This window comes from Cibotium barometz, chromosome 18 (assembly GCF_041138505.1).
Source record: "Cibotium barometz isolate CiBa-2024 chromosome 18, ASM4113850v1, whole genome shotgun sequence".
NCBI classification, from domain to species: domain Eukaryota; kingdom Viridiplantae; phylum Streptophyta; class Polypodiopsida; order Cyatheales; family Cibotiaceae; genus Cibotium; species Cibotium barometz.
In genome coordinates, this window is record NC_141063.1 from 2460001 (window position 1) to 2475024 (window position 15024).

Consider the following 15024-nt stretch of genomic DNA (forward strand, 5'->3'; position numbering starts at 1 on the left):
TCTGAGTGCGTACATGTCCTGCAACTGATCTATATAAAGCCATAATCCCCCATATGAGCTCTGTGGGTACCCCCATCTCCTGTAATCGCCTCATCAATCTGGCATTGGGCACTGTATCAAATGCTTTGCGGAAGTCCACAAAGCTACAATAAATCCGTCGCCCATGCGACCCGCCCTCCTCAATAATGGCCCGCAGAGTCAAGATGTGGTCAAGAGTAGAGAAACCTCTCCTGAACCCTGCCTGTCCCTCTGCTCGAATGCCCTCTCTCTGTGCACATCTACTCAACTGCTGCTCAAGAATGGATGCATACAATTGTGCTGGTGTGTGACCAATCATAATAGTGCGATAATTCCCTGGCTCCATAGGGTCCCTTGACTTGAAGATAGGCACGATGGTGGACATCCTCCAAGTCTCGGGTAAGCCTTCACACATAGCACGATTGAACATCACTGCTAGAAGCTCTGCCAGCATGTCTCTCGCATGAATAAAGTGCTCAGCGACCAATCCATCATGATCATATGCTCTCCCAGTCGTCATCCTATCAATGGCCTTCCTTACCATCTCTGCGGTAAAGAAAGTACATGTTTGTGGGCATGGTGCTGGCGGGTCAGGAAAAGGTGTCTGTCCAGGAACTGTATATAGAGATGCTGCATAAGTACCCCAGACCTCTCTAGAAGTGATGGCCAAAGCAGGGGAGGACTCATGAAACAAACGCCAAGCCTCCGTCGAATGCTGGCTCAAGAACAGCCGGTATAATTCTTGTTCTAGCTGAGCAAGGAAGGCCCACTTCTTCCTTCGCACAAGGCGTCGGAAGGCAATACGTGACCGTCGGTGAGTAGTGACTCCCAAAGCAACCTCCCGCTACAGTCGGGCTCTTGTCTCTCTGCACTCCTCATCGTACCAGTTGTTCTGGGGCATACACCCAGAACGCTGTCTCTGTCCAGGCTGAGTATGTGGATATGCCTCTCTCGTTGCATCCTGTAAAGTCTCTGTCAGTATATGGGTCAGCTCCTCCAAAGGTCTTCCTGGCTCCTCTATGTACAGACGTCTATAAATCCCATCTTTGTAGACAGCATCAGTCTCTGAAGTAAAAGTATATCGAGTGTGATCTGCCCCTTGTGTCCTCTGAGCTGTGGTAAAGTGAAAAGAGATGGTCAATGTCAACAATGCATGATCCACTACTACCCCAATGGGCCGAGATCCAACTGTGAAGTCCTCAATGCATGAAACAAAGCTCGGCATAGCCATAACATAATCCACGGTGCTAGCACCATGTCTATGTGGAAAGCAAGTAAATCCAGGTGCTGTCGGAAACCTCTGCAAGCCATTAAGTATGGCCAACCCATGTGCAGTCCCCATATCTACCAAATATCTCCCATACTATGTGCACTCCACATCTTGTGAGCGTCTGTCTAATCCCATATCCAGAGTTTCCAGCTCTCTCAGCATCTCCTCTGAGGTATCATAAAAGGCTGTCTGGCGGTTGCCCGTCCGGGCATTAAAGTCCCCGCACAGGATGAGGTCTCCATCCCTAGAGAACTCCCATATGTCATCATCTAGCACAGAGAAAGGAGACTGCCCTCTAGGTGCTGCATATGTCGATGTACTAGGAGCAAAATAGCATATGGCAATATACAGGAATCTGCCTGTGTCGGCCCTCAGTCTCACCCACATATATCTGGCCTGATCATCTCTCCGAACGATGTGTAGAAGCGGTTGCAGCTCCTCCCTGAAAAGAACTGCCACCCCCCCCTGATCCTCTACTACTGTGTACCGATCTCGTCCCTACTCTGCAAGCTGTCTCCCATCTGTATCCTGTCACCTGTGGCATCATCTGACTAGGAGCCTGGTGAGTCTCCGAGTAGAAGACTATATCTCTATCTCTAAAGCTGTCCTCAAAGGCACCTACATCAAGTCTGAGGGATCCATTGCAGTTCTAGGCTGCCAGCTTTAATTTGGTCCCATAGGTCTCGCACCGTCATGTAGAGCGTCGCTCCACGATGACCACCCTCCCTTCTCTATAAAATGCTATCTTTCCCTTTTCTCTTGCCGCCCTAATCTCTGGCATGACTTCCTTCATATGTGCAAGCTGTGAAAGAGTAAGATCGTTACCAAGAAAAATGCATATATTCTTTAAAGTGGGTCGCCTCTTCAAGAACTCCTCCTTCGCCTCAATAGAGGGGAAGCGAAGGATGAGAGCTCTTTCCTTTGATGTTTCCCCGTTGCCTCCGCTTTTTTTGCCCACTCTCCAGGCTTTTGCGTGTGCCGGACTGTCAATCCCCATCAACACCATAAGCTCTTTCACCTCCTCTTCAACTTTATCCCCGTCTTTAAGGCCGGTAATCCTCACATGCAAAGCACGTGTACGTCTTCGTTGTTCCTCTTCCAAAGTCATGTTAATGATTGTAGGTGTAGGGGTTGTTATCTCCTTACCTTTACCCTTCTTGGCGACCTCTATCCACTTCTCCGCTTCATCCATCTTCCTCTGATTCTTGGTGATGACTTCCACCCATGAGGAAGTCTTTGCTTCGTGTTGCTTCTCTTCTTCCTTAATTGCCCGTACTTGTTCCTTGATAACCTTGAGCTCTTCTATCATGGATGGCTGAATTTCACCTTCTTCAAGTCCACCATTTGCCTTAGCCTCTACAAGCTCCCTCTGAAGAGCTGAAATTACGCCTTTGAACGTGTTGACGTCCTCGTGAAGGTCTTTGACTTCTACTATGAGGTCCTCCTTCTCCTCTTTCCACCGCTTACCCTCATTGAATACCATTTGGAGAAAGTTGGCTTTCTCCTTCCACCATCCCTCCATCTTCGCCTTCCATTCCTTCATCTCCTTTTCCACATTTGTTATCCTCTTGTTTGTGACCATAAAGGTCGCCTTCGTCAGGTTGCGCAAGGGGGAAGCCATGGAAGAAGCGAGAGAGAGAGAGAGAGAGAGAGAGAGAGAGAGAGAGAGATCTGAAATTCAGAAAGTGCAGCCAAACCCTAAAACGCAGATCTGCGGCAGTGTAATGGCAGTGACGCGAACCCTAAAACGCAGCTAGAAACCTAAATGGCAGCATGGGCACACAGAGAGAGAGAGAGAGAGAGAGAGAGAGAGAGAGAGAGAGATGGAGGGGTCAAAAAGCGGGGTGCAGGCAAGCAAGAAGGCGCATAGGCAGGGAGGATGGGAGGGAGAGATGTGGGCAAAGTGAGGGGGGGGGGGGGGGGGGGGGGCAGGCAGGGAGCAGGAGGGAGGGGCGAAGGGCAGGCAGCGGGAGGGAGAGCGAATAAGGGGGTGCAGGCGGGCAGCGGGGGGGCGCGGGCAGGCAGCGGGAGAGAGAGCGAAGGGGGGTGAGGCAGGCAGCGGGAGGGGGGGGGCGCAACGGGAGAGGGGAGCGAAGGGGGCAGCGGGAGAGAGAGCGAAGGGGGGCGAGGCAGGCAGTGGGAGGGGTGGGTGCAGCGGGAGAGAGAGCGAAGGTGGGCCAGGCAGGCATCGGGAGGGGTGGGCGCAGCGGGGGGGAGAGAGAGAGCGAAGGGGGCGCAGCGGGAGAGGAGAGCGAAGGGGACGCAGAGAGAGAGAGAGAGAGAGAGAGAGAGAGAGAGATATGCATATACATATACATATGGATATGCATATACATATACATATACATATGGATATGCATATGCATATCCATATCCATATACATATGCATATACATATACATATACATACATATATATACATATACATATACATGTACATATACATATATATATACGTATTTATACACACACACACACACACACACACACACATATATATATATACACACACACACACACACATATATATATATATATACACACACACACACACATATATATTATACACACACACACACACACACACACACACACACACACATATATATATATATATATATATATACACACACACACACACACACACACACACACACACACATATATATATATATACATATACACATATATATATATATACATATACATATACGTATATATATACATATCGTTTTGTTTCGTTTCGTGTGTTTCTAACGAAACGCAAAGGTTTCGAAATGACACTTCTCATATACACATACCAAATTTATAACATAGCCAACAGAAAGATGAAGACACATTTTTTGGGACTAGTGGGTATGAAATTCATGATTTTGGGAGTAGGTTTTTTGGTATTTTCAAAATTTGGGCAAGAAAAGGAGAGGAAGAGAGGAGGAAATAAACAAGTTTGAGAAGAAAAGGAGAGAAAGTTGGAAGATAAGAAAAGGAGAGATTGAGGAGGAGGAAAGAGGAGGGGTGGACTGTGGAGCAGAAGAGAGAAAGAGGAAAATGGAAGAGGAGGCGTGGAGGAGAAGAAGTGAAGGAGCGAAAAGGAGGAGTGGACGAGGAGAAGAGGCGGAGCAACAGGTTGTGGCCAAGAAGAAGCGTCGGATGCATGAAGTGGCAAATGGGCAGCAAACAAGGATGGAAATGACTGCAAAAATCGCATTTGCAAAAAAAAACATTCCGTCCTTTTTTTTGACCTCACTTTACATTTGGGCGAAAAACCGTTTCGATGGGTGGGTTTCGTTTTGTTTCGAAACGTTTCGTGACGTTTCGAGAGGGCAAAATGGGTTTTTATGTTACTATGATGTGAACTCATAAAGCTGTAAATTGAGTTTTTGGAAATACTTACCACCTGCAAAACACATGTAGGCCACCTGTCAGTTCCAAACAGGTGTGCACATACACGTCCACAGGGTTGTCAAAATACGCAGCGGAAATGATAACCAAATCTGAGACCACAAGAGCAAGTAGAGTGCAGAAAATAGACAGCACAAGAGAAGGAGAGAGATAGCCGTGTAACTCTTCTCTATACACAAGATCCCGAGATGGATACTGAATACAACAATGTGGGGGCAATGGGGCCTATTTATATGGCCCCAAACTGCAGTCGGCCAGTGCTGAGATGCGCCGCCAGCCCACATGACTGGGTACTTCCAGTCGGCCAGCATAAAAATCACCCACGACCCCTACTGAGTAGGTCGGCCAGCTCCATGTGCAAAAGAGTGCAGTCGGCCAGCTCTAGTTGCTCCTGCCAGCATGTGGTAGCCACCCACACCATGGAAAAATGGAGAAAAAATACGGGGAGTGAGGAAAAATGAGAAAACACCTATACACGGCGGGCACACCCACAACAGAGGCCCTGGTGTCTAGTAAAGATAGGAGATGACTTCTAACACCCCTTCTCAGCTCCTGGCTATGAAATCAACCCCAGGGAGCTCGAGTGCCGCCTGAGCCTAGCCTGAGGTAGAGACTTCGTGAAGAGGTCCACCGCATTGTCCTCCGTCGAACAATAAAGTAGCAAGATTTCACCAGCCAAGATCTTCTCACGGACAAAGTGATATTGTATCTCTATGTGCTTGGTCCGGGCATGGAAGACCGGGTTCCGCGAGCAATAGCTATACAACTCTGGTTATCGCACTGGATGACTGTGGGCTCCTTCTGTGGAAACCCAATCTTGCCTAGCAGCCTCCTTAGCCACACAACCTCACAAGCAGCCCGGTACTCTGCCTCTGTCGAAGAGAGGGCAATAGTTGGCTGCCTTTTACTGCTCCAAGAAACTGCTCCTGAGCCGAGGGTAAAACTGTAACTTGAAGTAGATCTCCTCGTGTCCGGATCTCCTCCCCAATCTGAGTCACTCCATCCCCTCCTGTGTAAAAGAGTCCTAGATCCTTCGTACTCTGCAGATACTGCAAGATCCGCAATCTTGCGTCCCAATGAGACTTCAATGGCGTCTGCATAAAAGAGCTCAACAGCCCCACGGAGAAGTCCAATCTGGTGTTCAGCAACCAGATCAATGAACCAACCAACTTCCGATACTGCGAGGCATCAACTGGCTCACAAGGATCATTAATGGTTAACTTTGTGTTTGGGTCCATCGGCGAAGTAATAGGCTTGCAGTTCTCCATCCCAAAGGCCTCAAGCAACTCATGAACATACCGCTGCTGAGAGACAAAAAACCCCCTCTGGGTATGCCAGATCTCCAATCCTAAAAAGAAGTGGAGTAAGCCTAGGTCGGTCATCTCAAACTCCTTCGACAAGGCAGCCTTCGTCACGCCAATGTGCTCCACATGACCGCCGGTGAGAATGAGATCATCCACATAAAGGATAATAATCGTAACCATGCCGCGTTCCCGAAAGAGATACAGGTTAGGATCTGCAACTGATCTCTGAAAACTTGTTCGAACAAAGAAGGAATCAATCTTCCTGTAAACCATCCCTTCTGATCCTGGAACAACAAAGCCTGGAGGCTGCTCAACATACACCTCCTCCTGTAGGTCACCATTAAGGAACACAGATTTTACATCCATTTGATACACGGGCCACCTTTGAGAAGAAGCAAGGGAAAGAACGGTCCGAATCGTGGTCATCCGTGTTGTCGGGGCAAAGGTATCCTCGTAGTCGATGCCTGGCCGTTGAGCATAACCTTTAGCCACAAGTCTGGCTTTGTGTTTGTCCACCGACCCATCTGACGCATATTTGGTCTTAAAGATCCATTTGACACCAATGACTGACCGTTTCGATGGCCTCGGTACCAACTCCCATGTGTTGTTCTTCTCGATGGCATCAAGTTCCACCTGCATGGCTTTCCTCCAAGTATCCTGTGAAAGGGCTTTCTTTACGGAAGTGGACTCCTTGTCCCGCATAATACAAGACATCAGAGCATAGTTTACCTGAAGAAGCTCCGCTGTATTGCTTTTGTCTCGGACTGTGTGATCTTTGAGGGCCGTTCTCTGTGGTCCACTCGGAGGGTAACTCCGTGACACCTGACTCCCGAAGGGTGTCCAACAACCACCTGGGTACTCGAACAGATCGTGGAGCCTCCTGCCGTTGCGGGGGCTCTACTCCAGCTGCGGGCTCAAGCTCCTGTACTGACTGAGGTTGATCAACTGGAACAATGGTTTGGGAATCATCATCAGACTCTTCTGGATCTCCAAGAAGTGGTGGCTCCTTGACAGTGGATACTGGAACATGCTCATCAAAGACCACATCCCGGTTGACAACAATCTCATTCCTCTCTGGATCATACAATCTGTATCCCTTGGAAAGAGAATTATACCCCACAAATATAAGCTTGCGGGATTTGGAGTCAAGCTTCCCCCTCTGCTTCTTCGGAATATGTAGATACGCATCACTCCCAAAAACACGGAAGTGCGAGACATGAGGTTTCTCGCCAAAGTATACCTCAAACGGAGTCATATTAGGTACTGAAGTCGTTGGAGACCGGTTGAGGGTATGGACAACCGTTGCCATAGCCTCTCCCCAAAGTGGACGAGGAAGATCACGATGCTCCAGCATGGTCCTCGCCATCTCCACCGTAGTCATGTTTTTGCGTTCTACAACTCCATTTTCTGAAGGCGATCCTATACTGGTCAGTTTCCTCTTGATGCCATGATTTGCACAAAATCTGAGAAATACAGTTGAGGAGAATTCACCCCCTTTGTCATGCCTGAGAGTCTTTACTTGCAATCCAGACTCTTTTTCCACCATCACGTGCCAATACATGAACCGTGCAAAAGCTTGGTCCTTTTGTGAAAGAAAGTAGACCCACGTGAATCTGGTACAATCATCAACAAGCAGCATAAAATAGAGAGATCCTCCCAATGATGGTGTCTGCTGAGGTCCACACAAGTCAGTGTGAATCAACTCCAACGGTTTGGAAGCCTGCCTGGAAGCCTGCTTTGTAAAGGATTCCCTGTGCTACTTACCACGTATACAAGAACTGCAACGTCCTTGCTTGCTGCCAACATCTGCCAAGCCAACCACCATCTGGTCTCGGAAAGCTCGCCTCAATGCATCCACATTTAAGTGGCCAAAACGAAAGTGCCACAGATCTCCGACCTGAGAACCTGTCAACGAGGAGAATGCAGAGAGCTTGTAGATACCATTCTCCACACCGCCTTCCCAAACAACCTGGCCAGTGTCACGGTCCTGTAGAGCAACTGAGTGCTCCTCAAATTCCACCCGAAAGCCAGTCTTGCATACTTCATGCACTGACAGAAGATGAAAACCCAGAGCAGGGACGTAAAGAACACGGGAAGCATGCTTGCCCCCCTTGTCGTCAAGAATAATCTCCATCTGGCCCTCACTGTGTATCGGAATAGTGGAGTTGTCGCCAATGAAAATGCGACCTGACTGCCGTTTCAGATCCAAAAAGAAGTCACGGGACGGAGTCATGTGCCTGGAAGCACCACTGTCAAGAATCCATTCTCGGGTATCCTTCGCGGTGAAGCCAACTGCCTCCTCGCTTGAAGACTATGAAGCATCGGAGTCCATCATCTCGAAGTGCACAAATGCAGGAGTCTTTGCAGCTGAGGCTGAAGAATCAGCACTCTTCCCAGTCTGCTTAGGACACTTCCTCCAATGGTGGCCTTTCTCACCACAATCATTGCAGGACCGCTCAGCCTTCAGTTTCTCTCGTTCTGAGTCAGGCTTCTTCTCAGAAGACTTCTCTGGTGAAGCTTTCCCTTTGCCCTTGTTGTTATTCCGGCCTTTCGACCGTTGGCCAGTTAAGGCCTCCGAACCTCCGCTTTGAGGAGGGCTCGTGAAACGTTCCTCCTGGTCCAAGACCATGGGCATAAGCTCCTCCCAGGTAATGGTGCTGAGCCTGCCACTCGTAATCAAAGAGGAGTAGAAAGCAAAATACTGAGCAGGCAAGTGGGATAGCAAAGTAATGGCCATGTCTTCAGATGATATCTCCTTCCCAGCCTGGAGGACTTCCTGCTGAAGGGCCTGCAGCTTGTTAATGTGCTCCCACATCGTCGACGACTTTGCAGGGTTCATAACCCGCATCTCCTTTTCCAAGGAGATCCTCCTCATGGGTGATACTGTGTTATAAAGAGAAGCCAAGTGCTGCCATATGCCTCTGGCCAGCGTCATATGCGTTACGTGATTGATTACATGTGGTGTGCAATTGAGGAAAATAAATGATCGGACCCTAGCGTTGACACGATCCCACATCTGTGCCTATGCCTCACGGTCCTTCTTCATTGACAGTAACTCCCCTTCCTCTGCTTCCGGCCGTGGAACCCCGATAACGATGAACTCAGCAAGGTCATATGACTCCAGCACAAACTCCTTCATAACCTTCGAGATGCTGTAATTGTTCCCGTCCAACTGACGGTCAACTGGGAACGTGGGGAGAGTTGGGATCTTCACATGCTTCTCAGCCAGCTCTAACAAATCCGCCATCGCGGGGATGTAACTGAAAAGGGTGGGTGGGTGGGAAAAAAAAAACTCTAAACCTGCAAGTGGCTGTCCAACAACTTAGCCCGCCTTCCTCTTGCTACTTCTCTTCCCGAACAGTCCAAACAGTCCACTAATCAGCAACGTGATAATCCCCCTCTTGCTCAGAAAACTCCCAAAATCTTTCAAGAGCCTAGGGCTCTGATACCATGTCAAAATACGCAGCGGAAATGATAACCAAATCTGAGACCACAAGAGCAAGTAGAGTGCAGAAAATAGACAGCACAAGAGAAGGAGAGAGATAGCCGTGTAACTCTTCTCTATACTCAAGATCCCGAGATGAATACTGAATACAAGAATGTGGGGGCAATGGGGCCTATTTATATGGCCCCAAACTACAGTCGGCCAGTGCTGAGATGCACCGCCAGCCCACACGACTGGGTACTTCGAGTCGGCCAGCATAGAAATCACCCACGATCCCTACTGAGCAGGTCGGCCAGCTCCATGTGCAAAAGAGTGCAGTCGGCCAGCTCTAGTTGCTCCTGCCAGCATGTGGCAGCCACCCACACCATGGAAAAATGGGGAAAAAATACGGGGAGTGAGGAAAAATGAGAAAACACCTATACAGGGCGGGGCACACCTACAACAAAGGCCCTGGTGTCTAATAAAGACAGGAGATGACTTCTAACAAGGGTGCCCAGGCGTCTCCAGTCCCATGGACAACACAGGCAGAAATCTCAGGCATTGTCCAGGCAAACAAGACAAGATAAAATCAAAGAGTCATGCACACACATGAGTGCAAATATATTGGAAGAAACACCCATCTGCTCAGTTGTATTCGATAAAATGTCCAGGGCTCATGATCCTTTTGGAACCTTCCCAGAACATAAATACACAAGATTTCCAAGATAGCTAGTCCCAGAGACTTTCATCATGTCAGGTTCCATGGCCTTACATGTACACCATGTCAGGCCCCACAAGCCACACATGTACTATCATGTCAGGCTACACTAGCCATACATGTACTGTCATGTCATGCTCCATATGCCACACAGACACACCATATCAGGCTACACTAGCCATACATGTATGTCATGTCAGGCTCCACATGCCACACATGAACAATTTTGTGACATGTCCTAGGATCTCAAGAAGTATTTTATGGCCTCCGCCACGAACAAGAAGACCAAAGAGGCCAGGGGCAGCCCTGACGAACAGTGTGGGAGATGGGAAAAGAATCTTTGGGAGGAGTCTTGTATTTCATGCTGATTGTTGATGATTGTAGCAAGTTTACATGGGTGTACTTTCTGCCACATAAGGACCAAGCCTTTGCTCGGTCCAAGGGTCGGTATGCTTAGTTGTGGGTCCATGTGGTGGACTGTCGGCCTGTTTTCTACTGGCCGACTGCATGCTATATAGCCCCCCCCCCCACACACACACACAGAGTATGTTCTGGCTATCTTGTGTATATAGCAAAGTTTACACCACTTCTCCTCTCTTGCACCTCGGTGTTTTTCTGCTCTCAGATGCCGCACATTCTGACACATATGGATGGGAAAGCAAAGACCCTGCAGACTCATGTCCGAGGATCTCGAGAAGTATCTTATGGCCTCCGCCAAGAACAAGAAGATGAAAGAGGCCAGGGGCAGCCCTGACGAACAGTGTGGGAGATGGGAAAACAATCTTCCCGGTGCACCTTGTATGAGAACTAGTTTTCGTGTTATTTGCCCCATGGAGAATTACCAAGAATTTTAGAGGCAATGGGGAGGTGGATACTCAACCATACAGGTGGACGATGAGTAGCGGGCTTGGAGTTAAGAAACACATATCAAAGAAAAACATGAGACAAAGACAAACAAATGTGGGCCAAATGTGAGAGAGCAGAACAACATGCTTGAGACAAAAAGAAACAAGATTGGGGCATAGAACTCAAGTTGCAAGCAAAAGAAGCTGCAGCCGAGAAGAATGCTTGCAAGAACTAATTCTTTATCATCAAGAAACACAAAGAATGGCTTCAACTCTTGAACACACCTCTTGAAATTGGTGATGTCATACTTTGGTAAATTCTCTACTACAGTGATTGTCTGGGTTTTTGTTCTTTTGTGAGATGGTTCTTTGCTCTGCTTCCAGTTTCACTTGAGGCTTTTGACATCTGCATGCAAATATCATAAGCAAATCTGCCTACAAAGGAAAAACCACTTGTCCTCTAACCTATTTTCTTGAAATGCGTACTGTTGAACTGTGATTTTGACTTGACCAGGGGGCCCAAGATGCCAAAAAGGCAAAGCTTTATGGCAAGATCGGCAAGGAGATTGTATCAGCGTATGTAACCTTGTCAGCTAGTATTCTTGTCAAGAGGGTCTCTTGTTGTGCTCAGTGCACGATTCTTTGAGGCCTTGTTAGTGGTTAAGTTTGAGAGAGTCTTGGAGTGAAGCGTTTCAGATTGAGTGACCCTTTTAGTTGCTGTAGTGTCAAGAAAGGAGGATCACCCAATCCTGTTGCAAACCCGACACTGGCTGCACTTCTGCAATATGCCAAAGATTTTGATATCCCCAAGGATATCATTGAGAGGAACATTAAAAAGGCCTCCGAAAAAGGGCAACAAGACTATGAGGCAGTAACGTACGAGGTATTATCGTGTGTGTTTTTCCGATGGGATTGTTAGCTCTTTATGGTGCTGGTTGTGCTCTAGCTACGGTGTTAACTTCTCTACAGATTTGTGGGTATCTTGCAGGCATATGGGTTTGGAGGTGTGGGCATCATAGTTGAGGTCCTAACTGACAATCTTAATCGTGCAGCAGCCAATGTGCGTGATGTGGTAAAGAAGAGTGGATGTAAGATGGCTGATCCTGGGTCTGTCCTGTTCAATTTTCGAAGGGCAGGTGCAGTCAATGTGAGAGCTGATAAGGTGGATGGAGATGCCCTTCTTGCAGCAGCCATGGATTCAGGCGCAGAGGATGTTGTTGAGCCAACTTACTATGAAGACGAGGATCCCCGAGATCCCTCGGACAAGTGAGCTCTGCTACTTGGAATAAGTTTTCTGCCTAGAGTGGTTTGCTCTGATCGTTTTTGTTGTGAACTTTCAGGTATTTCAAAGTGATTACTCCTCCTGAGCAATATGCTTCTGTATCCAAGAAATTGCAAGAAGCTGGTATCCCGGTGGATGCTGAATGCTCAGGACTTGAGCATATACCTACGACAACTTTTGAGGTATGTATTGAATAGGCACATCTGGTTTGTATATCAATGTGGAAACTTGTCAACCTATTGGAGGCGTAACACGTGCTCATGATTTATTTATTATTTTTTGCAGCCAGACGATGAGGCCATAGAACTAAACAAAACCCTTATGGAGAAGCTTCTTGAGCTTGATGATGTGGATGCTGTCTACTGCAACCAAGTCTAGGAGCGTCAGAAATCTTATTTTGGGCTTTAGATTCCTATTAATTGTGACAGATAGATGCTTGAGCAGGAAGAAGTCGAGGATTTTCAACCTCCAAAGCCTAAATCAAGAGAAACGAGGAGGAATTCTTTTTAAAAAACAGTCGCGGGTGGAATATTAATAGGTGTTTTGTGTGGAAAGACAAATACGATTTGACACGAAGGAAGGACGCATGCTTAATTTTGCCTGGTTGGGGGTCAGAGCGAGAGAAAGTTGCCCACCATTTTTCTCAATCTCACACGAGGTTTGTAATTCTTATAATTTCGTGTTTCAATTTACGCATGTTTACTTTGACCGATGTTACCACGTTGATCGATCTGGCATTATTTTTCAATGGATCTCCACATACGTGTTTACTTACTTTTGTTTGCAAAAGTCTATATTTGGAACGATAAAGGCAATGTATGGATTGGTTGAATGCTCAAGGTGATCCCATGAGAAGAATATTGCTATACTCGTGCCCTAAAGGAATACAACATCCAAAGCAGAAAACATTTTTCCATCAGAGCAATCTTTAAAGGGTTATCTTGGTTTTTGAGCTGAATCATGACTAAAATGTCTGAAGTTTCACCTTTTCAAAACCTTATTTTGTCTTCCTTGTCTTTACTTTTTTTTAAACCTACTCCTTTCTCGTTCTTCGTGCTCCTCTTCGACTATCTTTTCACAGTTACCTTTTGATAATGGGGGATTCATGAATCAGGGTGATGAGGCGAGGAAGAAGAAGCTCGAGAAGGGAGAGAGAGAGAGAGAGAGAGAGAGAGCTGGTAATCTAGTGGATGAGGATATGCATGAGGATTGATGAGAGGGCTTTGGTGGGTGAGGGAGGTGATGGTTTGGACAAGGAAAAGTGGTTGGGGTGGCTTTGGGATTGCCCATCGTTGAGTTTGCATTTTGCTAGTTGGGATCTTCTTTATGAAGCTCCCAGAAGTGTGCGCATCATTGGCTTGCAGATCTTCTTGTCTTGAAGGTTAGCTCCCACCCATATTTCTGTATCTTTAATTAGTAGTCTCAATGTATATAAAGCTTCAACTTAATCTTCATGTTTCAATGTATAAAATCGAGCATCGTAATAAATTGTATGCTAAAAAAAAAAGGAATTATCAATGTACATCACATAGCACACGAGACGTTCCAGAAAGATTGTACTCGCAATTAAATAATTAAGAAGATTCAGTATAGACATAACAACATGACCTGTCACAAGCAAACCAACAAAAGCAATGTTTTTAGCTTTCTTGTTTAGGGATTAATAGTGTACAGTACACCCCTCTAAGTGCTTGAGAGGAGTAGTGGGCACTAAAATAACTTGGCCATGTCTCGCATCTCAACCTATGGGAGTGAACCTTTATTGAACTAGTATGGTAACGTGACACGCATTCTACTTGTGGTCAGTCTTTAAATTAATTGATCATTGTCAACCCAACTTGTGGTCCCATTCTAGGAAACATAAGTATGTAAATGGTCGTATAGCATATGTTTTTTAAAAAAACCACGCATAGTAGTAGACCCCGCCATTTCTCCCTTGCGCATCCATTAACATGGATGTGAGTGGTAGAGTAGTAGGGAGCCGAGGCTTCTTGTAGCCTGCAAGATATGGAGAAGCCTATCCATCCAAATCATTCTGCCCTTAAGGAGGAGAGGGCCATCTGAAAGTCAAGAAGAGCATTGTTAGGTCCTTTCTCTGCACCTTTCTTTGCACCTTGAGTCGAGCTAGGTTGGTGCCATGGGGCTCGGAGGAACTCGCATTGGCCTCAGAAGGAGAAAAGAAAGCCCTTCCAAGGGTTGCACTTGCCTCTTGAGATGGCCATTGTAGTACTACTATTAGCCTTTCTACCATGAGTGGATTGGATTCCAACATGCTAGAATACGTGCTTGTCAAGGTGAGGGAGGCTCTGGGTAACTTGGGTTCTTGAAGGGGTTGTACTTGATAGAGGACACGCTTGACACACGTGGTTGTAAATAACTAGGATAAAATTTGCCATATTTTGTTTATAAAAGTAACAGAAGACTATAAGAAGTTGGCTCATGCAGCTAGCCAAGTCTCGATCCTATATTTAGGCATACCCAACATTAATACAAGTGGTTGTTGAGCCAATACTAGTGCATCATACATTCTAATTCTAACTAATAGTAACATCAAGCTTAGTGCGCAACTGTTGCATTTGCATGTCCTCATCTCCATTAGGACTATTACGATCCACTCTAACAATACATATCATAGTTTTGTTGGAATTAGGGTTGCAGGAAAGCACACAAAGCTTGGAGATGAAGAAGCAAGAATGCACACAGCACAAAGTGTATTAGATTGTGTCAATGTACAAAAGATAAGTTAGCCCTAGAATGATGG

At 46.8% G+C, this 15024-nt stretch overlaps 1 protein-coding gene and 1 pseudogene across 4 annotated transcripts in view; one reads left to right on the top strand and one right to left on the bottom strand.

Annotated features, from left to right (window-relative positions):
* Nucleotides 1–1675, bottom strand: part of LOC147628821 (uncharacterized) — a 1707-nt pseudogene extending 32 nt beyond the window's left edge.
* LOC147628819 (YebC-like protein) overlaps nt 1–13035 on the top strand; it is a 99837-nt gene extending 86802 nt beyond the window's left edge. For all 4 annotated transcript variants that reach the window (XR_015267821.1, XM_086811976.1, XM_086811977.1 and 1 more), the window contains 5 exons: nt 11496–11557; nt 11705–11864; nt 11970–12247; nt 12322–12445; nt 12549–13035. Coding sequence is in view for 3 of the 4 variants with exons in the window: in XM_086811976.1 (XP_086668102.1) it covers nt 11496–11557; nt 11705–11864; nt 11970–12247; nt 12322–12445; nt 12549–12641 (717 nt within the window). In the remaining variant the exon portion in view is untranslated. The remainder of the gene's footprint in view (nt 1–11495; nt 11558–11704; nt 11865–11969; nt 12248–12321; nt 12446–12548) is intronic.
* Nucleotides 13036–15024: the final 1989 nt, after the last annotated feature.